Source organism: Pleurodeles waltl, chromosome 10 (assembly GCF_031143425.1).
Source record: "Pleurodeles waltl isolate 20211129_DDA chromosome 10, aPleWal1.hap1.20221129, whole genome shotgun sequence".
Taxonomy (NCBI): domain Eukaryota; kingdom Metazoa; phylum Chordata; class Amphibia; order Caudata; family Salamandridae; genus Pleurodeles; species Pleurodeles waltl.
Window position 1 is genome coordinate 311247061 of NC_090449.1, and position 25189 is coordinate 311272249.

Below are 25189 nucleotides of genomic sequence, written 5' to 3' on the forward strand. Positions count from 1 at the left end.
ACATATGGTTGCAAAAACAAGCCTAAGTATCTTGGGGTTTTTTTTTCCAGAAGGGATCCTATTGAGCTCACTATTGGTCTACCAAGTGGTGCTTTCATATCCTTGTGTATCTTTGGGAGAACATATCTCATAACCATTTGTGCATGCGTAGTTCGGAGGTATTGGTACTCTTCCCCCACGGAGATCATCTTTCTCACGTCATGTTTTCAATAATGAATGATTTTCAGCTTTAGCTTGCTTCATGGGATTTTCCTGTAAGTGTATGTAATGAGTTGTATTTCACAATTGTCGTTTAGCCTGTTAGAGATGTTGTCTTATTCATCAATATGATATTGCCCTCCTTGTTAGATGGTTTACTTATCAATGAGTTGTTTATCTTTTTTTTAACATTGCAATGTCAGTCCAATCTTTGGGGTTAAAATTCTCCCTTTTGTCCCATCTTTTTTATAAGCCTATTTAGATTTTCTACTACCAGCTCATGGAAAAGATAAGTTGAGTTATCCGCTGGTAGTTGGGGGAAGAATGTACTTCTGGGCTTACATTCACTGAGTTGACATATTAGTATTACATTTTTTTTTTTTTTTTTAAAGAGCTGAAAGCTGAGATGTAATCACATGATTGGGATGTTTCTCCATTAGTTCAGGAAGGTCACCAATTTTGAAATCTGTCGTTTTGCTTCTGGGATTGGATTTTTCAGTTTTCTTTCTTGGTCTAATTTCAAAATATGTGTTTTTTTTTTTTTGCTTTCTGATAAATTTGTGTATCTCAGTTCTGGTGCTTGAGAAGTACAGGGCAGAATGAGAGTCCAGGTTTAATATTCTTTCTTGATTGAGTTAATTTCGGGGATTAAATGTTTTCTTGAGAATTTATATCCTCCCTCAATGGCACCCTTATTTCTGTGCTCGGTTCTCCTCCCCCTGACCCTTCTTGTCCTGCACCTCTTTTTTTTTTTTTTTTTTTTAAAAGGCCCTTTTGATATCTGCCTCTTGCTGCTATCAGTAGTTCCCTGTAATAAATCTCACTCTGATGGACCCTCACCCGCACTGTACCTAGCTTATGAGCTGCATTCAGTTTCACTATCTCCATCCATCACAGGTTTCTCCATCTTGTCCATCCTGAGATTGCCATACATTCTCCCATATTGGTTCTCCAATTTGACCCTCCTGAATTTTCTTTCCGGGATTTCCTCCTCATAATGCTGGAATGTGTCGCTCCCTTTTACTTCTGTGAGCGCTGCTTCTCTCAGACTAGCATTTGGAATTCCCTTATATGTCTAAGTGATAATATCTGATCTGTGAGGAATAGCGTGGGTATGTGTGGAACGGTAGTGAAAAATTCTGCTTACTGGTGCAGCTGGATTTTACATTTCTATTTTAGAAAAGCCACTTTTATAAAGTGAGAATCTCTGTGCTTATGACTCACGTTTTGAAGTCTGAATCCAGTTCACATCTAGGGAACAGGGACAGCTCTACTTGGTGCATACTTTCGAGACAGCCATCACACAGGAGGAGCTGAGCATGACCGAAGAGGTATTGGCACACTGAGTCATCTGGGCAGGGGAAAAGGCATGTCATTCACACCTTACATATCAAAAGGCTGAGTCCTGCTCTCACACAATGGGTCGATAACCCCCTATTGATGTCTGGAGGCTGGGCAGAGAGGGGGTTCTGTTGCACTTGAAAGTGTTCCTTTGAAGCCACCCATATACAAAAGCCATTTTTGATTACAAGTACAGGGGCCCTGACCTTATGATTTTAGAGCACTTTAGGAACTGGGACTGAGCCTCTCCAGAAGGACTGCTGAGCTGCCAAAGGACTCATCTGGACCACTCTTCCATTTTTGTCCTACCACCTGCTGGGTGGCATAAAGCACTCTGGATTACACACCTAGGATCACTGCCCTGTGTGCTTTACCCGTAGTGCATCGTAAGCACTTTATTTAGCGCACGGTAAGAGCTTCATTATCCTGGCCAGAACCTAGCAGGGGCCAAGAACACTGCACATCCACTACTGCCACCCATCCAGAAGGAAATCAAGAGATTGCCCACACGGCTAGGTGGACCCCGAAGAAAACAACCCATTGACTTCTTGCCTCAGTCAACAAGGACTGCACTGTTGACGTCAGCACACATTGTGGGTCTTTGAAGCTGCCCCACCAGGGAGACATCAGCCCTGAGCAGCGCACCTCCCTTCCTGCTACAACAGGCTGCACAGGGGTATACCAGCTGTCTCAGACAGCTTAATTTACTCTTTTGGCACGCAGTAAGTGGTCTCTGCAAGCGAGTGTCTCCTCCACCCCCCCACCCCCCAAAAGCCTGTGACTACTCCCCCGTCCCAGACCAGAGCATGTATCTGCCAGAGCTTGAAGGAGACATATTGCAACACCTTCTTACCTTGATGGGTGGTGGTGTACTTCATACACAAAGAAGTGACTCAGTAACCCAGGAGGACTGGGATTGTTGTGTGTGGGTGGGTAAGGAAGAGGGGAGGTGTAAGGAAATGCCTCCTTGGCATGGTTACCCCCTGACTTTTTGCCTTTGCTGATGCTATGTTTTGAATTGAAAGTGTGCTGAGGCCTGCTAACCAGGCCCCAGCACCAGTGTTCTTTCCCTAACCTGTACTTTTGATTCCACAATTGGCACACCCTGGCACCCAGATAAGTCCCTTGTAACTGGTACCTCTGGTACCAAGGGCTCTGATGCCAGGGAAGGTCTCTAAGGGCTGCAGCATGTATTATGCCACCCTAGAGACCCCTCACCCAGCACAGATAGGGATAGGGGCATTTTTGTCCCAAACAAATGATGATGGCCTTGACCAGCCTGTTGCTTTCATTAGCAGGAGGTTACTCCCCAGGGAGCAGCGTTGGAGTGCCATTGAGAGGGAGGCCTTTGCTGTGGTTTGGTCCCTGAAGAAGCTGAGACCATACCTCTTTGGTACTCACTTCCTAGTTCAGACTGACCACAGACCTCTCAGATGGCTGATGCAAATGAAAGGTGAAAATCCAAAACTGTTGAGGTGGTCCATCTCCCTACAGGGAATGGACTTTATAGTGGAACACAGACCTGGGACTGCCCATGCCAATGCAGATGGCCTTTCCAGGTTCTTCCACTTAGAAAATGAAGACTCTCTTGGGAAAGGTTAGTCTCATCCTCTTTCGTTTGGGGGGGGGGGGGGGGGGGGGTTGTGTAAGGAAATGCCTCCTTGGCATGGTTACCCCCTGACTTTTTGCCTTTGCTGATGCTATGTTTTGAATTGAAAGTGTGCTGAGGCCTGCTAACCAGGCCCCAGCACCAGTGTTCTTTCCCTAACCTGTACTTTTGATTCCACAATTGGCACACCCTGGCACCCAGATAAGTCCCTTGTAACTGGTACCTCTGGTACCAAGGGCTCTGATGCCAAGGAAGGTCTCTAAGGGCTGCAGCATGTATTATGCCACCCTAGAGACCCCTCACCCAGCACAGACACACTGCTTACCAGCTTGTGTGTGCTTGTGAGAACGAAATGAGTAAGTCGACATGGCACTCCCCTCAGGGTGCCATGCCAGCCTCTCACTGCCTATGCAGTATAGGTAAGACACCCCTCTAGCAGGCCTTACAGCCCTAAGGCAGGGTGCACTATACCATAGGTGAGGGTACCAGTGCATGAGCACTGTGCCCCTACAGTGTCTAAGCAAAACCTTAGACATTGTAAGTGCAGGGTAGCCATAAGAGTATATGGTCTGGGAGTCTGCTTTACACGAACTCCACAGCACCATAATGGCTACACTGAAAACTGGGAAGTTTGGTATCAAACTTCTCAGCACAATAAATGCACACTGATGCCAGTGTACATTTTATTGTAAAATACACCACAGAGGGCACCTTAGAGGTGCCCCCTGAAACTTAACCGACTATCTGTGTAGGCTGACTGGTTCCAGCAGCCTGCCACACTAGAGACATGTTGCTGGCCTCATGGGGAGAGAGCCTTTGTCACTCTGAGGCCAGTAACAAAGCCTGCACTGGGTGGAGATGCTAACACCTCCCCCAGGCAGGAGCTGTAACACCTGGCGGTGAGCCTCAAAGGCTCACCCCTTTGTCACAGCACCGCAGGACACTCCAGCTAGTGGAGTTGCCCGCCCCCTCTAATGAGAATAACAAGGAGGAGTCACTGGCCAGTCAGGACAGCCCCTAAGGTGTCCTGAGCTGAGGTGACTAACTTTTAGAAATCCTCCATCTTGCAGATGGAGGATTCCCCCAATAGGATTAGGGATGTGACCCCCTCCCCTTGGGAGGAGGCACAAAGAGGGTGTACTCACCCTCAGGGCTAGTAGCCATTGGCTACTAACCCCCCAGACCTAAACACGCCCTTAAATTTAGTATTTAAGGGCTCTCCCTGAACCTAGAAATTAGATTCCTGCAACAACAAGAAGAAGGACTGCCTAGCTGAAAAACCCCTGCAGAGGAAGACCAGAAGACAACAACTGCCTTGGCTCCAGAAACTCACCGGCCTGTCTCCTGCCTTCCAAAGAACTCTGCTCCAGCGACGCCTTCCAAAGGGACCAGCGACCTCTGAATCCTCTGAGGACTGCCCTGCTTCGACGACGACAAGAAACTCCCGAGGACAGCGGACCTGCTCCAAAAAGACTGCACCTTTATCCAAAGGAGCAGCTTTAAAGACCCCTGCAATCTCCCCGCAAGAAGCGTGAGACTTGCAACACTGCACCTGGCGACCCCGACTCGGCTGGTGGAGAACCAACACCTCAGGGAGGACCCCCGGACTACTCTACGACTGTGAGTACCAAAACCTGTCCCCCCTGAGCCCCCACAGCGCCGCCTGCAGAGGGAATCCCGAGGCTTCCCCTGACCGCGACTCTCTGAAACCTAAGTCCCGACGCCTGGAAAAGACCCTGCACCCGCATCCCCCAGGACCTGAAGGACCGGACTTTCACTGCAGAAGTGACCCCCAGGAGTCCCTCTCCCTTGCCCAAGTGGAGGTTTCCCCGAGGAAGCCCCCCCTTGCCTGCCTGCAGCACTGAAGAGATCCCTTGATCACTCATTGACTTCCATTACAAACCCGACGCTTTTTCTAACACTGCACCCGGCCGCCCCCGCGCCGCTGAGGGTGAAATTTCTGTGTGGGCTTGTGTCCCCCCCGGTGCCCTACAAAACCCCCCTGGTCTGCCCTCCGAAGACGCAGGTACTTACCTGCTGGCAGACTGGAACCGGGGCACCCCCTTCTCTCCATTGAAGCCTATGCGTTTTGGGCACCACTTTGAACTCTGCACCTGACCGGCCCTGAGCTGCTGGTGTGGTAACTTTGGGGTTGCTCTGAACCCCCAACGGTGGGCTACCTTGGACCAAGAACTGAACCCTGTAAGTGTCTTACTTACCTGGTAAAACTAACAAAAACTTACCTCCCCCAGGAACTGTGAAAATTGCACTGTGTCCACTTTTAAAATAGCTATTTGTGAATAACTTGAAAAGTATACATGCAATTGAAATGATTCAAAGTTCCTAATGTACTTACCTGCAATACCTTTCAAACAAGATATTACATGTTAAACTTGAACCTGTGGTTCTTAAAATAAACTAAGAAAAGATATTTTTCTATACAAAACCTATTGGCTGGATTTGTCTCCGAGTGTGTGTACCTCATTTATTGTCTATGTGTATGTACAACAAATGCTTAACACTACTCCTTGGATAAGCCTACTGCTCGACCACACTACCACAAAATAGAGCATTAGTATTATCTATTTTTACCACTATTTTACCTCTAAGGGGAACCCTTGGACTCTGTGCATGCTATTCCTTACTTTGAAATAGCACATACAGAGCCAACTTCCTACATTGGTGGATCAGCGGTGGGGTACAAGACTTTGCATTTGCTGGACTACTCAGCCAATACCTGATCACACGACAAATTCCAAAATTGTCATTAGAAATTGATTTTTGCAATTTGAAAAGTTTTCTAAATTCTTAAAGTCCTGCTAGGGCCTTGTGTTAGTCCCTGTTAGCATTTCTTTTAGAGTTTAAAAGTTTGGTAAAAGTTTGAATTAGAACCTAGAACTAGTTTTAGATTCTTAAAAAGTATTCCAACTTTTAGAAGCATAATGTCTAGTGCAGAGATGAATGTGGTGGAACTCGACACCACACCTTACCTCCATCTTAAGATGAGGGAGCTAAGGTCACTCTGTAAAATAAAGAAAATAGTAATGGGCCCCAGACCTTCCAAACTACAGCTCCAGGAGCTGTTGGCAGAGTTTGAAAAGGCCAACCCCTCTGAGGATGGCAACACAGAGGATGAAGATAGTGACTTGGAGGAAAATTCCCCCCTACCAGTCCTATTTAGGGAGAACAGGGCCTCTCAAGCCCTGACTCCACAAATAATAGTCAGAGATGCTGGTTCCCTCACAGGAGGGGCCAACAACTCTGAAATCACTGAGGATAACTCCAGTGAAGAGGACATCCAGTTAGCCAGGATGGCCAAAAGATTGGCTTTGGAAAGACAGATCCTAGCCATAGAAAGGGAAAGGCAAGAGATGGGCCTAGGACCCATCAATGGTGGCAGCAACCTAAATAGGGTCAGAGATTCTCCTGACATGTTGAAAATCCCTAAAGGGATTGTAACTAAATATGAAGATGGTGATGACATCACCAAATGGTTCACAGCTTTTGAGAGGGCTTGTGTAACCAGAAAAGTGAACAAATCTCACTGGGGTGCTCTCCTTTGGGAAATGTTCACAGGAAAGTGTAGGGATAGACTCCTCACACTCTCTGGAAAAGATGCAGAATCTTATGACCTCATGAAGGGTACCCTGATTGAGGGCTTTGGATTCTCCACTGAGGAGTATAGGATTAGATTCAGGGGGGCTCAAAAATCCTCGAGCCAGACCTGGGTTGACTTTGTAGACTACTCAGTAAAAACACTAGATGGTTGGATTCAAGGCAGTGGTGTAAGTAATTATGATGGGCTGTACAATTTATTTGTGAAAGAACACCTGTTAAGTAATTGTTTCAATGACAAACTGCATCAGCATCTGGTGGACCTAGGACCAATTTCTCCCCAAGAATTGGGAAAGAAGGCGGACCATTGGGTCAAGACTAGGGTGTCCAAATCTTCCACAGGGGGTGACCAAAAGAAAGGGGTCACAAAACCTCCCCAGGGGAAAGGTGGTGAGACAGCCAAAAATAAAAATAGTAAAGAGTCTTCTACAGGCCCCCAAAAACCTGCACAGGAGGGTGGGCCCAGAGCCTCTTCACAAAACAATCCTGGGTACAAGGGTAAAAACGTTGATCCCAAAAAGGCCTGGTGTCGAAACTGTAGTCAGTCTGGACACCAAACTGGAGACAAGGCCTGTCCCAAGAAAGATACCACTTCCAACTCCCATCCAGCTAAAACTGGAATGGCCAGTCTCCAAGTGGGATCAACAGTGTGCCCAGAGCAAATCAGGTGTCACACTGAAGCTACATTAGTCTCTGAGGGTGGGGTGGATTTAGCCACACTGGCTGCCTGGCCCCCTAACATGCAAAAATACAGGCAGCAGCTCTTAATTAATGGGACAAGTGTAGAGGGCCTGAGGGATACAGGTGCCAGTGTCACTATGGTGACAGAGAAACTGGTTTCCCCTGGCCAATACCTGACTGGACAAACCTATCCAGTCACCAATGCTGACAATCAGACTAAAGTACATGCCATGGCAATGGTAACTTTAGAGTGGGGAGGGGTCAATGGCCTGAAACAGGTGGTGGTCTCCTCAAATATCCCAGTAGACTGTTTGCTTGGAAATGACCTGGAGTCCTCAGCATGGGCTGAGGTAGAACTGAAAACCCATGCAGCCATGCTGGGTATCCCTGAACTGGTGTGTGTCAAGACTAGGGCACAGTGCAAGGCACAGGGTGAAAAAGTAGATCTGGAGTCTGGAAAAATGGCCCAGCCTACCAAGAGACAAGGAAAGTCAGCTGGGAAACCAGCTGCAACACAACACCAAAAAGAGAACCTCTCTTCTCAGGAAGAAGTTCTGCCCTCTGAGGGAACTGAGCCTATGGAGCTGGAACCTTATCAGGTTGAGCTCTTGGGCCCAGGGGGACCCTCAAGGGAAGAGTTGTGTAAGGGACAAGAAACCTGTCCCTCTCTTGAAGGCCTTAGGCAGCAAGCTGCTGAAGAGTCCAAAGGCCAGAAAAATGGAACACAGGGTCTATTGGGAAGATGGACTCCTGTACACTGAGGCAAGAGATCCCAAACCTGGTGCCACTAGGAGAGTGGTAGTGCCTCAGGGTTTCAGAGAGTTTATTCTGACCTTAGCCCATGATATTCCCCTTGCTGGGCATTTGGGACAAACCAAGACGTGGGAGAGGTTAGTCAACCACTTCTACTGGCCCAATATGTCCCAGAAGGTTAAGGAGTTTTGCCTCTCCTGCCCCACCTGTCAATCCAGTGGTAAGACAGGTGGCCATCCAAAGGCCCCCCTCATTCCACTTCCAGTGGTGGGGGTCCCCTTTGAAAGAGTGGGTGTGGACATAGTTGGTCCACTAGAACCTCCCACAGCCTCAGGAAATATATACATCCTAGTAGTAGTGGATCATGCTACTAGGTATCCTGAAGCTATTCCCCTTAGGTCGACTACTGCCCCTGCAGTAGCCAAGGCCCTCATTGGTATCTTTACCAGAGTGGGTTTCCCTAAGGAGGTGGTTTCTGACAGAGGTACCAACTTCATGTCAGCTTACCTAAAACACATGTGGAATGAGTGTGGAGTGACTTATAAATTCACTACACCATATCATCCACAAACTAATGGCCTTGTTGAGAGATTCAACAAGACATTAAAGGGCATGATCATGGGGCTCCCAGAAAAACTCAAAAGGAGATGGGATGTCCTCCTGCCATGTCTGCTTTTCGCTTACAGAGAGGTGCCTCAGAAGGGAGTAGGATTCTCACCCTTTGAACTTCTGTTTGGCCACTCTGTAAGGGGACCACTTGCTCTTGTTAAAGAAGGCTGGGAGAGACCTCTTCATGAGCCTAAACAAGACATAGTGGACTATGTACTTGGCCTTCGCTCAAGGATGGCAGAGTACATGGAAAAGGCAAGTAAAAACCTTGAGGCCAGCCAACAACTCCAGAAGTTGTGGTATGACCAAAAGGCTGCACTGGTTGAATTTCAACCAGGGCAGAAAGTCTGGGTTCTAGAGCCTGTGGCTCCCAGGGCACTCCAGGACAAATGGAGTGGCCCTTACCCAGTACTAGAAAGGAAGAGTCAGGTCACCTACCTGGTGGACCTGGGCACAAGCAGGAGCCCCAAGAGGGTGATCCATGTGAACCGCCTTAAGCTCTTCCATGACAGGGCTGATGTAAATCTGTTGATGGTAACAGATGAGGACCAGGAAGCTGAGAGTGAACCTCTCCCTGATCTCCTCTCATCAGACCCTAAAGATGGCTCAGTAGATGGAGTGATCTACTCAGACACCCTCTCTAGCCAACAGCAGTCTGACTGCAGGAAGGTCCTGCAGCAGTTTGCTGAACTCTTTTCCCTAACCCCTGGTCAGACACACCTGTGTACCCATGATGTGGACACAGGAGACAGCATGCCTGTCAAAAACAAAATATTTAGACAGTCTGACCAAGTTAAGGAAAGCATCAAGGTGGAAGTCCACAAGATGCTGGAATTGGGAGTAATTGAGTACTCTGACAGCCCCTGGGCTAGCCCAGTGGTCTTAGTCCCCAAACCTCACACCAAAGAAGGAAAGAGAGAGATGAGGTTTTGTGTGGACTACAGAGGTCTCAACTCTGTCACCAAGACAGATGCTCATCCCATTCCTAGAGCTGATGAGCTAATAGACAAATTAGGGGCTGCCAAATTCTTAAGTACCTTTGACTTAACAGCAGGGTACTGGCAAATCAAAATGGCCCCTGGAGCAAAAGAAAAGACAGCATTCTCCACACCTGATGGGCATTATCAGTTCACTGTTATGCCCTTTGGTTTAAAGAATGCCCCTGCCACCTTCCAAAGGTTGGTGAATCAAGTCCTTGCTGGGCTGGAATCCTTTAGTGCAGCTTATCTTGATGATATTGCTGTCTTCAGCTCCACCTGGCAGGATCACCTGGTCCACCTGAAGAAGGTTTTGAAGGCTCTGCAATCTGCAGGCCTCTCTATCAAGGCATCCAAATGCCAGATAGGGCAGGGAATGAAAATGTCACTTACCCAGTGTACATCTGTTCGTGGCATTAGTCGCTGCAGATTCACATGTTTGGCACAGTCCGCTGCCTGGTGTTGGGCTCGGAGTATTACAAGTTGTTTTTCTTCGAAGAAGTCTCTTTGGTCACGGGACCGAAGGACTCCTCCCTCCTCGGCTCCATTGCGCATGGGCGTCGACTCCATCTTAGATTGTTTTCCCCGCAGAGGGTGAGGATGGAGTTGTTTGGTATAAATAGTGCCCATGCAATGGAGTGAATATGTATGTACGTTAAGAGTTTATAATAATTATTTACAAATGTTCAGATGTTTAAGATTTATGATCTACTTCTAAACGGCTACAGGCTTCCCGGGGAGGTGGGAGGGTACATGTGAATCTGCAGCGACTAATGCCACGAACAGATGTACACTGGGTAAGTGACATTTTCAGTTCGATGGCATATGTTGCTGCAGATACACATGTTTGGCATAGACTATAAAGCAGTTACCTCCCCTAAAAGCGGTGGTTTAGCCTGTAGGAGTTGAAGTAGTTTGGAATAATGTTCTTAGTACAGCTTGGCCCACTGTAGCTTGTTGTGCATTTAGTACGTATACACAGTAGTGTTTAGTAAACGTATGAGGCGTAGACCAGGTTGCAGCCTTACATATTTCGCTCATAGGAATGTTTCCTAGAAAGGCCATTGTAGCACCTTTCTTTCTGGTTGAGTGTGCCTTTGGTGTAATAGGCAATTCTCTTTTGGCTTTAAGATAGCATGTTTGAATACATCTGACTATCCATCTAGCAATGCCTTGTTTAGAGATTGGATTTCCTATGTGTGGTTTTTGAAAAGCTATGAACAGTTGTTTTGTTTTCCTGATTAGCTTTGTTCTGTCAATGTAATACATTAGTGCTCTTTTGATGTCTAATGTATGTAGTGCCCTTTCAGCCACAGAATTTGGTTGTGGGAAGAACACTGGCAATTCTACTGTTTGATTTAAATGGAATGGTGAGATTACCTTTGGCAGAAATTTTGGATTTGTTCTTAGAACTATTTTATTGTTGTGTATTTGAATAAATGGTTCTTGTATGGTAAATGCCTGTATTTCACTTACTCTTCTGAGGGATGTGATTGCAATGAGAAATGCGACCTTCCAGGTTAGATATTGCATTTCACAGGAATGCATGTGTTCGAAAGGTGGACCCATGAGTCTTGTTAAGACGATGTTAAGATTCCATGAAGGAACTGGTGGTGTTCTTGGTGGTATAATTCTTTTTAGCCCTTCCATGAATGCTTTAATAACTGGTATTCTAAATAGAGACGATGAATGAGTAGTTTGTAGGTAAGCAGATATTGCTGCGAGGTGTATTTTTATAGATGAAAAAGCGAGATTTGCTTTTTGCAAATGTAGTAAGTATCCTACTATGTCTTTAGTAGAGGCATGTAATGGTTGTATTTGATTGGCATGGCAGTAGTAAACAAATCTTTTCCACTTAGATGCATAGCAGTGTCTAGTGGAAGGTTTTCTAGCTTGTTTTATGACCTCCATGCATTCTTGTGTGAGGTCTAAGTGTCCGAATTCTAGGATTTCAGGAGCCAAATTGCCAGATTCAATGATGCTGGGTTTGGATGCCTGATCTGTTGTTTGTGTTGTGTTAACAGATCTGGCCTGTTGGGTAGTTTGACATGCGGTACTAGTGAAAGGTCTAGTAGAGTTGTATACCAAGGTTGTCTTGCCCATGCGGGTGCTATCAGTATGAGTTTGAGTTGGTTTTGACTCAACTTGTTTACTAGATATGGAAGGAGAGGGAGAGGGGGAAAAGCGTACGCAAATATCCCTGACCAACTCATCCATAGAGCATTGCCCTGTGATTCGCGGTGTGGGTACCTGGATGCGAAGTTTTGGCATTTTGAGTTTTGTTTTGTTGCGAACAAATCTATCTGGGGTGTTCCCCAAATTTGAAAGTACTTGTTCAGAACTTGGGGGTGAATTTCCCATTCGTGGACTTGTTGGTGGTCTCGCGAAAGGTTGTCTGCTAGTTGGTTTTGTATTCCTGGAATAAATTATGCTATTAGGCGAATGTTGTTGTGAATCGCCCACTGCCAAATTTTTTGTGTTAGGAGGCACAATTGTGTTGAGTGTGTTCCTCCTTGTTTGTTTAAATAATACATTGTTGTCATGTCTGTTTTGACAAGAATGTATTTGTGTTTTATTATGGGTTGGAAGGCTTTTAACGCTAGAAATACTGCTAACAGTTCTAGGTAATTGATATGAAATTTTGTTTCGTGTATATCCCATGGTCCTTGAATGCTGTGGTGATTGAGGTGTGCTCCCCACCCTGTCATGGAAGCATCTGTTGTTATAACGTATTGAGGCACTGGGTCCTGAAATGTCCGCCCTTTGTTTAAATTTTTGCTGTTCCACCATAGAAGCGAGAGGTATGTTTGGCGGTCTACCAACACCAGATCTTGAAGTTGACCCTGTGCCTGTGACCATTGTGATGCTAGACACTGTTGTAAGGGTCGCATGTGTAGTCTTGCGTTTGGGACAATGGCTATGCATGATGACATCATGCCTAGAAGTTTTAGCACAAATTTTGCTTGTATCTTTTGGTTTGGAAACATAGCACTTATTACCTTGTGGAATGCCTGCACTCTTTGTGGACTTGGAGTGGCAATTCCTTTTGATGTGTTGATGGTTGCTCCTAGATATTGTTGTGTTTGACACGGTTCTAGGTGTGATTTTGTATAGTTGATGGAAAACCCCAGTTTGTGAAGGGTTTGTATGACAAATGTGGTGTCGTTTGCGCATTTTTTTACTGTGTTGGTCTTGATTAGCCAATCGTCTAGGTAAGGGAACACATGTATCTGTTGTCTCCTGATGTGTGCTGCTACTACTGCTAGACATTTTGTGAACACTCTTGGTGCAGTTGTTATTCCGAATGGCAACACCTTGAATTGGTAATGTATTCCTTTGAATACGAACCATAGGTACTTTCTGTGAGAAGGGTGTATTGGTATATGAAAGTACGCATCCTTTAGGTCTAATGTGGTCATGTAATCTTGCTGTTTGAGCAGTGGAATGATGTCTTGTAGTGTGACCATGTGAAAATGGTCCGATATGATGTAGGTATTTAGTGTCCTGAGATCTAATATTGGTCTTAATGTTTTGTCTTTTTTTGGAATGAGAAAGTACAGGGAGTAGACTCCTGTGTTTTTTTGTTGTACTGGTACTAACTCTATTGCATCCTTTTGCAGTAGTGCTTGAACTTCTAGTCCTAAAAGTTCTAAATGTTGTGGTGACATTTTGCGTGTTTTGGGGGGGATGTTTGGTGGGAAGTTGTGGAATTCTATGCAATAGCCATGTTGGATTATTGCTAATACCCAATTGTCTGTTGTAATCTGTTGCCAAGATTGGTAGAATTGGCTTAGTCTTCCCCCCACTGGTGTTGAGTGAAGGGGTTGCGTGACTTGAAAGTCACTGTTTAGGTGGAGGTGTTTTTGGAGTCTGGAATCTTCCCCTACTCCTTGGGAATTGACCCCCCCTATATCCCCTGAAACCTCCCCTTTGGAAGGAATCCTGATATGGTGTGGTTCTTGTTTGTTGGCTGGTGGTGTCTGTGGGTTGGCCACGAAACCCCCCTCTAAATGGAGTTTTTCTGAAAGAGCCTCTGCTCTGCGGGGAGTAGAGTGCGCCCATGGCCTTGGCCGTGTCTGTGTCCTTTTTAAGTTTTTCAATGGCTGTATCCACTTCAGGGCCAAAAAGTTGTTTTTCGTTGAAGGGCATATTAAGGACAGCCTGCTGGATTTCAGGTTTGAAGCCTGAAGTGCGGAGCCAAGCGTGTCTCCTTATGGTGACAGCAGTGTTGACTGTTCTCGCTGCAGTATCGGCTGCGTCCAGTGAAGAGCGGATTTGATTGTTTGAGATCGTTTGTCCCTCTTCAACTATTTGCTGCGCCCTTTTTTGGTATTCTTGGGGAAGATGGTCTACGAGAAGTTGCATCTCATCCCAGTGAGCGCGGTCATATCTGGCCAGCAGCGCTTGAGAATTTGCGATGCGCCACTGGTTGGCTGCCTGTGAGGCTACTCTTTTCCCTGCCGCATCAAATTTTCTGCTTTCTTTGTCCGGAGGTGGGGCGTCACCAGATGTATGGGAATTTGCTCTTTTGCGAGCTGCCCCTACTACTACGGAGTCAGGTGGTAACTGCGAAGTAATAAACACTGGATCTGTGGGTGGTGGTTTGTATTTTTTATCCACCCTTGGGGTGATGGCTCTTGATTTTACGGGCTCTTCAAAAATTTGTTTTGCGTGCCGTAACATCCCCGGTAGCATTGGGAGACATTGATATTGGCTATGTGTAGCCGAGAGGGTGTTAAATAAAAAATCATCCTCTATAGGGTCTGAATGCAGTTGGACATTGTGGAATTCTGCAGCCCTAGCCACCAGTTGAGAGTATGAGGTACTGTCCTCTGGCGGTGACGGCTTTGTGGGGTATGAATCTGGATCATTGTCCGGCACTGGGGTGTCGTATAGGTCCCAAGCGTCTTGATCCTGATCATCTTGACTTATGGTAGTTTGCGCTGGTGAGTGCATTTGTGGCGGTGTTTGTGCCGGCGATGCCTGTTGTAGTGGAGAGGGCGGAGGCGTGACTTTTTTGACCACTTTGGCTTGTGGTTGTGCGTCATCCTTGAGGAGACTGATCCTTCTTTTCCTCATTATTGGGGGAAGGGTTGATATCTTCCCTGTGTCTTGCTGGATGTACAGTCTCTTTTGTGTGTAGTCTGATTCTACACTTTGGAGCTCTTGTCCAAATCTGTGCATCTGGCCACTTATTCCTTGTTCCTCTGAGTAGGATGAAGGTGTGGTATTTTTCGGCGCCGAGAGAGAATCTTTTTTCGGTTTCGGCACCGACAGAATTTTTGTTCCTTTCGGCATGGATTCTCGGTGCCGATGTTTTTCGGTGCCGGTATCTTGTCTTTGTCTCTCGGAGCCGCTTTCTCGGCTCCGAGGTTGCTCCATGGCGGTCCCTCGACCGGAGTCGGGTGTCTTCGCTATGGGCGTGCCCTTTTTCAGCGCCTTCGACGGGTCGCCTGTTTTATGGGTCGAGCCATGGCCTGTTGGCAGTGGCGTCCCCTGGGCTTTCGTTTTGTCGATGGTTTTACTTTGACGTCTTACTCACAGTTTGTTGCTGTTGTTCGACGTCGGAGTCTCCGGATTCTGATTCCGGAACCGAGAATGTTTCCTCTTCGTCGTTGAAACGTTGTTTTGTCGGCGTGGACGCCATTTGTAGACGCCTGGCTCTTCGGTCCCGGAGTGTTTTTCTGGACCGGAAGGCTCGACAGGCCTCACAGGTATCCTCCTTGTGCTCGGGGGACAAGCACAAGTTACAGACCAAGTGCTGATCTGTATAAGGATACTTACTGTGACATTTTGGGCAGAAACGGAACGGGGTCCGTTCCATCGGCTTCGATGTCGCACGCGGTCGGGCCGACCAGGCCCCGATGGGGGAATCGAAGCTACCCCAAAGTCTTCTGATGATCGGTGTCGATGTACCTAACTATCCCGATACCGAACGGAACAATACCGACGCTTTCTTCCGAGATTCTGACTAACTTTCCGAACCGAAACACGGAGCGAAAAGGAATACGTCCGAACCCGACAGCGGAAAAAAACAATCTAAGATGGAGTCGACGCCCATGCGCAATGGAGCCGAGGAGGGAGGAGTCCTTCGGTCCCGTGACCAAAAAGACTTCTTCGAAGAAAAACAACTTGTAATACTCCGAGCCCAACACCAGGCAGCGGACTGTGCCAAACATGTGTATCTGCAGCAACATATGCCATCGAACCTATGGTTTACTTGGGACACCTTGTAGGTGGAGGACAAGTTCAGCCACTCCAGCCTAAGATCCAGACTATTCTGGACTGGGCAGCTCCAAAAACCCAGACTCAAGTCAGGGCATTCCTTGGCTTGACTGGGTACTACAGGAGGTTTGTGAAGGGATATGGATCCATTGTGACAGCCCTCACAGAACTCACCTCCAAGAAAATGCCCAAGAAAGTAAACTGGACTGTAGAATGCCAACAGGCCTTTGACACCCTGAAACAAGCTATGTGCACAGCACCAGTTCTAAAAGCTCCAGATTACTCCAAGCAGTTCATTGTGCAAACAGATGCCTCTGAACATGGGATAGGGGCAGTTTTGTCCCAAACAAATGATGATGGCCTTGACCAGCCTGTTGCTTTCATTAGCAGGAGGTTACTCCCCAGGGAGCAGCGTTGGAGTGCCATTGAGAGGGAGGCCTTTGCTGTGGTTTGGTCCCTGAAGAAGCTGAGACCATACCTCTTTGGTACTCACTTCCTAGTTCAGACTGACCACAGACCTCTCAGATGGCTGATGCAAATGAAAGGTGAAAATCCAAAACTGTTGAGGTGGTCCATCTCCCTACAGGGAATGGACTTTATAGTGGAACACAGACCTGGGACTGCCCATGCCAATGCAGATGGCCTTTCCAGGTTCTTCCACTTAGAAAATGAAGACTCTCTTGGGAAAGGTTAGTCTCATCCTCTTTCGTTTGGGGGGGGGGGGGGGGGGGGGGTTGTGTAAGGAAATGCCTCCTTGGCATGGTTACCCCCTGACTTTTTGCCTTTGCTGATGCTATGTTTTGAATTGAAAGTGTGCTGAGGCCTGCTAACCAGGCCCCAGCACCAGTGTTCTTTCCCTAACCTGTACTTTTGATTCCACAATTGGCACACCCTGGCACCCAGATAAGTCCCTTGTAACTGGTACCTCTGGTACCAAGGGCTCTGATGCCAGGGAAGGTCTCTAAGGGCTGCAGCATGTATTATGCCACCCTAGAGACCCCTCACCCAGCACAGACACACTGCTTACCAGCTTGTGTGTGCTAGTGAGAACGAAATGAGTAAGTCGACATGGCACTCCCCTCAGGGTGCCATGCCAGCCTCTCACTGCCTATGCAGTATAGGTAAGACACCCCTCTAGCAGGCCTTACAGCCCTAAGGCAGGGTGCACTATACCATAGGTGAGGGTACCAGTGCATGAGCACTGTGCCCCTACAGTGTCTAAGCAAAACCTTAGACATTGTAAGTGCAGGGTAGCCATAAGAGTATATGGTCTGGGAGTCTGCTTTACACGAACTCCACAGCACCATAATGGCTACACTGAAAACTGGGAAGTTTGGTATCAAACTTCTCAGCACAATAAATGCACACTGATGCCAGTGTACATTTTATTGTAAAATACACCACAGAGGGCACCTTAGAGGTGCCCCCTGAAACTTAACCGACTATCTGTGTAGGCTGACTGGTTCCAGCAGCCTGCCACACTAGAGACATGTTGCTGGCCTCATGGGGAGCGTGCCTTTGTCACTCTGAGGCCAGTAACAAAGCCTGCACTGGGTGGAGATGCTAACACCTCCCCCAGGCAGGAGCTGTAACACCTGGCGGTGAGCCTCAAAGGCTCACCCCTTTGTCACAGCACCGCAGGACACTCCAGCTAGTGGAGTTGCCCGCCCCCTCCGGCCCCGACCCCCACTTTTGGCGGCAAGGCCGGAGAAAATAATGAGAATAACAAGGAGGAGTCACTGGCCAGTCAGGACAGCCCCTAAGGTGACCTAAGGTGTCTTGCAGATGGAGGATTCCCCCAATAGGATTAGGGATGTGACCCCCTCCCCTTGGGAGGAGGCACAAAGAGGGTGTACTCACCCTCAGGGCTAGTAGCCATTGGCTACTAACCCCCCAGACCTAAACACGCCCTTAAATTTAGTATTTAAGGGCTCTCCCTGAACCTAGAAATTAGATTCCTGCAACAACAAGAAGAAGGACTGCCTAGCTGAAAAACCCCTGCAGAGGAAGACCAGAAGACAACAACTGCCTTGGCTCCAGAAACTCACCGGCCTGTCTCCTGCCTTCCAAAGAACTCTGCTCCAGCGACGCCTTCCAAAGGGACCAGCGACCTCTGAATCCTCTGAGGACTGCCCTGCTTCGACGACGACAAGAAACTCCCGAGGACAGCGGACCTGCTCCAAAAAGACTGCACCTTTATCCAAAGGAGCAGCTTTAAAGACCCCTGCAATCTCCCCGCAAGAAGCGTGAGACTTGCAACACTGCACCCGGCGACCCCGACTCGGCTGGTGGAGAACCAACACCTCAGGGAGGACCCCCGGACTACTCTACGACAGAGTACCAAAACCTGTCCCCCCTGAGCCCCCACAGCGCCGCCTGCAGAGGGAATCCCGAGGCTTCCCCTGACCGCGACTCTCTGAAACCTAAGTCCCGACGCCTGGAAAAGACCCTGCACCCGCAGCCCCCAGGACCTGAAGGACCGGACTGTCACTGCAGAAGTGACCCCCAGGAGTCCCTCTCCCAAGTGGAGGTTTCCCCGAGGAAGCCCCCCCTTGCCTGCCTGCAGCACTGAAGAGATCCCTTGATCTCTCATTGACTTCCATTACAAACCCGACGCTTGTTCTAACACTGCACCCGGCCGCCCCCGCGCCGCTGAGGGTGAAATTTCTGTGTGGGCTTGTGTCCCCCCCGGTGCCCTACAAAACCCCCCTGGTCTGCCCTCCGAAGACGCGGGTACTTACCTGCTGGCAGACTGGAACCGGGGCACCCCCTTCTCTCCATTGAAGCCTATGCGTTTTGGGCACCACTTTGAACTCTGCACCTGACCGGCCCTGAGCTGCTGGTGTGGTAACTTTGGGGTTGCTCTGAACCCCCAACGGTGGGCTACCTTGGACCAAGAACTGAACCCTGTAAGTGTCTTACTTACCTGGTAAAACTAACAAAAACTTACCTCCCCCAGGAACTGTGAAAATTGCACTGTGTCCACTTTTAAAATAGCTATTTGTGAATAACTTGAAAAGTATACATGCAATTGAAATGATTCAAAGTTCCTAATGTACTTACCTGCAATACCTTTCAAACAAGATATTACATGTTAAACTTGAACCTGTGGTTCTTAAAATAAACTAAGAAAAGATTTTTCTATACAAAACCTATTGGCTGGATTTGTCTCTGAGTGTGTGTACCTCATTTATTGTCTATGTGTATGTACAACAAATGCTTAACACTACTCCTTGGATAAGCCTACTGCTCGACCACACTACCACAAAATAGAGCATTAGTATCTATTTTTACCACTATTTTACCTCTAAGGGGAACCCTTGGACTCTGTGCATGCTATTCCTTACTTTGAAATAGCACATACAGAGCCAACTTCCTACAGGAGGGAGGAAAGAAGAGATAAATGTCATGATCACAGCCCCTCTGTGCTTTGGGGAAGCCAGGCAAGCCTCCCTCTGTTCCCACCATTTGATATCTAAGAGCACAGGCCCACCCTTTTACATCTTCAGCTCCCACCTCCCTGCAAGACACAATCTATTGTAATTGATCTGGTAGGAGCACTGGTGGCCTAGTGCCCAATGAGTGTATTCAGAGATTTGTGTCTACACAGCCATGGCACATTACGCATGCTAACCTTTAGTGATTACAGTATTTTAGCCACTACCCACTGCATTATACGTGTTCTTGGGAGTTATATGAAGATTATCATGTTCTCTGGCTTAGAGGTATAAAGTGACACACTGGTTCCTGTGTTATATTACAAACTACTGTATTTCCTGGCACACAAATTCAGTAATGTTAGGAGACCAACTGATGGATCATGTGGTTTTACCTGTGAAGATACTTTATTACGTCACACCCTACTGTGGTTAGTGGGGTCGGTCTGAGGCCTGCACAGTACAGAAGTTATGAATCATGTCATTTTGGGTGATATCTATAAACCATATAAGAACAATTTTTTATATATAAAACTTACATGTGGAGTCTTTTGTGGTGTATTTGAGTCACCAGTTTGAGAGGGCTGTGCAAACGTTTTACACATTACATCTGGATATAAGCCTGACTGCTCTGTGCCAAGCTACCAGAGAGTGAGCACAGGTTATATTTGATGTGCACCTTATTTGCCATGACTAGAGTGGTGGGCTCTGCAAACTAATAGGGGAGGTTTGGCTCAAAGGAGACACCTCCTGGCTCAACTGCTACTGGTTGCAGATGAAAGGAGGGAAGAGGGGGGAAAAAAAAAAAAAAAAAAAAAAAAAAAAGAGGGGAAAAAAAAAAAAAAGACCAATTTACACTTAGGAATATGAAGGTCTGGTTTAAACAGTCATCCTCCGAAATGTGTCTAAATAGTCAAAAGGTTAAAATCTTCATAAGGGCTCATGCAATTGAAAAGGAACCAGATCAAGTCATTTGACTGAGTGTGAGAGCTATTGTGGTGAAGGGTGTTGAAATAAAAGGGACTGGAGAAATGACCCCCCCACACCCGATAGGACTCTTTCAAGATGCATCACATTTTTGATTTGTGCTTTCTAGCTTGACAGGAATACTTAAAAAATATTTACTGACGACTAAGTGTTTTGTGCATCCTTACAACCAAGTATAAGAGGACTTCCTCACAGGGGATAATTGAACTAAGAATATTACTATATATGGGTGGAATCATTTTCTAATCCACACCACCAGAGAATCAGTATTTAAACTACTAGATATTTCAAAATATGCACTGAAATTAGAAACATGCCGGTGTATACAACATAGGAAGAGGCATTTCACATTGACAATTCAGGATCACTGCATTGCTCCAGATCACTTGGGTGTGCGTTCTCTTATGAATTTAAGTTCTGCAAAAATGCTTAATAAAATTCTTTTGGAAAACACCCAAGAAGTCACTTCAGCTTTTTGCTGCTATGATTACCTATTTCTTTGGACATTTTTATTTTTTATTATTCTCAGAGAAATTGGAAAAATGTCACTTTCCTCTGAGCTGCGATTGTTCAGATTTTATGAAGTATGAAAATAAAGGCCTTCAGGCATCCTGAACAAATCTTCAGATCTGAACTGTCACTATTATATCGAAAATAGCCTTTATACACCATCATTTTGATCCAGTACCACTTCTACAGTATAAGAAAAATATATTTATAACTGATGTACAGATTAACACAAAACATTCTTTAGAAAATCATTTATATAAAAATACTGACAGTACAAAGCTCTCCATTGTCTCTGCAAAACTGACATTACTAGGAAGAAAAATGTTCCAGTGTTTCAATATTTACAGTCACCCATACACCAATAGTTCAACAGAAGTACTTGGTACTCAAGGAAAGAACTGAACAGGAAATCACAGACAAGGCACAGAAAACAATGACTCAAGAGACAGAACAATTAAAATAGTTTTGATGAACATACATTTGGACTCACATTTTAAATGAAGGCGGCACATAGGTGGGTTTTTCAAACTATAGAATCCTGGAACTAGATTAGCAAGTTTTTTTTTCTTTCTTTTTTTTTTTTTTTTTAATTGCACAAATGGCACTAGTATTGTGTTAGTGAACTCTGGTTTCTCTTCACAGCATATTTTGTAATCTAGTCTCCAGAAAGGTTCCTGATAAATTTAGGTAAAAACTTTACATTAGCCAGAGAAGAACAAGCTGGTTACAGTTGCAGATAAATGGTCTGAAAGCTTGAACTGGTTCCCGTTCCATTGGGTTGGATGACATGAACACAATAAATGTTAGAGGCATGGTCTGGTAGAAATGCAAAACTCTCAATTGCGTACAATCCAACTGACATCCTATTCCGCTCTTGGCCTCTACGAAGACCATCAATTAAAGCAGATGCTGAGGGAAACTGGGGATATCACTTCACCCAAGTGGGAATCCACTTAAAGACCACATACTCAACAGGTGCCACAGAACATCATTCTGATTAAAATCTGAACCTGGCTCACCTGCCAGGCCAATAACATTGCAAGAGTAAATGTCCTGATCTGCTGGTTGTGAGAGTCTTTAATGCAGCCTTTGTCTTAGCTTATTAAGATTCTCAGTAGCAGGTAAGAACAATGTGGACAGGAAAGACAAAGAACTCTAAGCCCCCAGCACCTCATATTTCACTAACTTTCCAAAACCGAAACTGGGTTCTATTTTACCGACAATGCCACCTTTCAATGAAGTCAATCAGGAAACCTGAAGAATATATATATATATATATATATATATATACACACATATACATATAAACTCATGTAGGTTTTAGAAGTAGAACAGTGACTGACTTCGCTTTAATTTAATTGAGTTTCTACCATTTTGTAGATACAAATGACAAGTAGAAATCATGCTGCAATGGAATAATCAACCTGCATAATTCATACATTACAAAATATTATGTAAGACTAGTCTTTGAGGCAGCCCCGTAGGTACCTGTAAAGAACACGGATAAGGCACAAATGTTATCTGAACTCTTAAACCTCAGATTCACAGAACAGTTTACTCATTAAAGAGGTCTCAATAATATATTTCACTGAGGAATTTAAATTAATCTTTTTCATAGCTAGAGCTTCAAGCATATCCAATACTCAAATATCAAAGAGGATAGCTTTGAACTTTCTGAAGTGTAGCAAAAGGCCTAAGTTTATCCCCTATTTGTTGATGGCAGTAGGATGTGCTACCTGTAGGCCAGTCCTCTATAAGCCAAACAAATTGATTCAGAAGGAAATAGACTGCCACACACTCCTAGCCAACCTATTCGAAAGGCAAACTGACCATGCAACTCACATGTCAACAATAGAAACACCATGATAAACACTTGGTTTTGGTGGGTGAGTTGGACAAGTCTGACAGCAAGGGAATGTCTACTATATAAAAGACTGGAAGAATGCACAGCAATACAACTCTCTTAGATATGCTCCCCAAGAGGACTCTAAAGTGATTATCAAAAATTTGACTGTTTTTTGTTTGTTTGTTTTTTAAACGTGGGCGATTGAGAGCAGTGTGCCCCTGACTGAATTTATATATAGCACAAAAAGAATTCTCACAGTTTAAGGACACAGATCCAATTCATTGGCTAACTTTGCTCAAGTCACCAGTAAAATTAATTTCTAATTAATTTTTCCCCACACACAAAAGTCCAAATTTGAGTACCTCTTTCCATGAAACATTGATTCATTTACACAATTTCAATGAAGATAAATATTTCTTTCAATCGTACTTATTTATGGAGAAGGATTGGTTCACATTTCCAGTCATAAGATAACCAGTGTGTGTAAATCAAGATCACCACATGAACTAAATAAGCAAACTACATTGCTTATTAACATTTTGCCTCTTGCTCTCTTAGGGACCAGAAAGTTGGGAGGTAGTGATCTTATCTTGAGGTTTTGCTAACTAGCCATCAGCACATCTGATTAGAAGTCCCCCATGAGGGGTCAGTTCTTCAGAATCCAGGACACAGGTAGCAAAGTGAGATATGACCTTCCTAAAACAAGGTGCAGTATCCAAATGTCAACCAACACAAAGCAGCTTTGTATAATAAAATGAAACACAATTACTGTAGAAGCATACTTGGTGGTGTGCCCAGAATACCACTTGCTTTGCTTATACTATGTCTACTACCAGTCGTGCAGTATTAGTGTGATAGTCCCAGATATATCTATTACATATCAATGGCACTCCTTTTACTGCCCACATGAGAATAAATGGCTGAAGTGACCAGTCTAGATAGAAAATGTATCCCTGAAGGTTTCACTCCTATTAAAGCAGGAGCATTAACCTATAGTGCTACTCTGAACATGTTTAAAACATGAATGTCCTTGTGGTAAAAGGTCCCCACACGAGAAACCAGATCAAAAGAAAATTGTTATTTTGTGTACATACACACACACACAATTTTAAAATAGCAGGTGCTCATAGGTAAAATAACTGGATTTTGGCAAATTAAGACCATTAAAGCTGAGAACCTACAATCAGTAAGGCCTTAAATCTCCTTTGGTGGCTGGTGCTTTGTGAGAGTCTGAGGACATTTTGTATACAATCTGTGCTTAATGTGAATTGCTTGTGTTATAGACAGGCCCCAAGGTGAAGTGAGTGAAGGTGAAGTTCCTTTGGTCATTTTGACAGCCAAGGTCAATACAGAGTGCTTCTTCTGGTTTCAGTCCAAATTGTGGTGAACATGGGCAGATTCAGCAACTTCAGAAAATAAACTGGAGTGAGGCCTCGTGCTTAGTCCCTACATTCCAGCTAGAAAATGTGGGCAGGCAGGATACAAAGACATGAATCAATTCTCTTAAATCCTTTGAACTCCTTTCCAAAAGGAGGTTATCTAAAAAAAAAAAAAAATACTGCAGAAATGTCAACTTTAAGGCCACTTTCTCAACATTAAAGGCTTAAAACTCCTACTTTCAGGTCCTCTTCTTCACTGTGTCCTGCTATGTTTTTGCGCTTCACTTGCCGACGGTGACCAATGTCCTCAGTTGGACTATTAGGAATGGGGTGTAAACATGGTTTCAAGTATTGGGTGAGGAATGGCCAACCCTTGCCACTTGTCCCTTGTGGCAATGCTGAGGTAGCTGTAGTTGGTGTGGTGCAACTGGTCTCTACAGATGTGGGACTACCACTACTGACCGATGAGTAGCCAGAACTGGCTTGGTCAGAAGGTTCCTTTGGTGTGTGGAAGGTAATCCATGGCTTCAATGAAGTGCCTCCACAGACTGAAATGTGGTGATCTGGCTGTAGCACAATCTGCTGAACGCATTCCACTGGGCTCTCATCATCACTGGAGTCCTCACAACAGTGCTGGTCAGGATCAACATGCACCACTGTGATGTCCAAGATGCCACTGGGTCCTGTAACTGAACAGCAAATAGTACTTTATTTTACTTGATTCTTATGCCAGCATAGTGATAGGAAAAACAGATATAAACTTAAAGATCAAGGACATTCTAGCAAGGTGCATCAAGTCAAACGTTTGCCAACAACAACAAAAAACTTTAACAATGGAACTTTAATCCAAGCACAGAGCCATATCACAAGCGGTTAGGTGAAACATTTATGAGGTAAAAAGATAAAACAAACATCATCATGAACTGGAAGATTCAATCTCTGAATACATTTGCAGCCATGTGTGAAAGCTAGTTACCTCCATTTACTCAATTCAATGACTCTGAACAATGTCAGAGGAACAA

General features: G+C 45.5%; 1 protein-coding gene across 1 annotated transcript in view; it reads right to left on the reverse strand.

Moving 5' to 3' along the window:
* Nucleotides 1-24329: 24329 nt before the first annotated feature.
* Nucleotides 24330-25189, reverse strand: part of CCNF (cyclin F) — a 59814-nt gene continuing 58954 nt past the window's right edge. Inside the window, exon 17 of the mRNA XM_069210495.1 lies at nt 24330-24856. Within this exon, the coding sequence (XP_069066596.1) occupies nt 24384-24856 (473 nt within the window). The 3' untranslated portion in view covers nt 24330-24383. The remainder of the gene's footprint in view (nt 24857-25189) is intronic.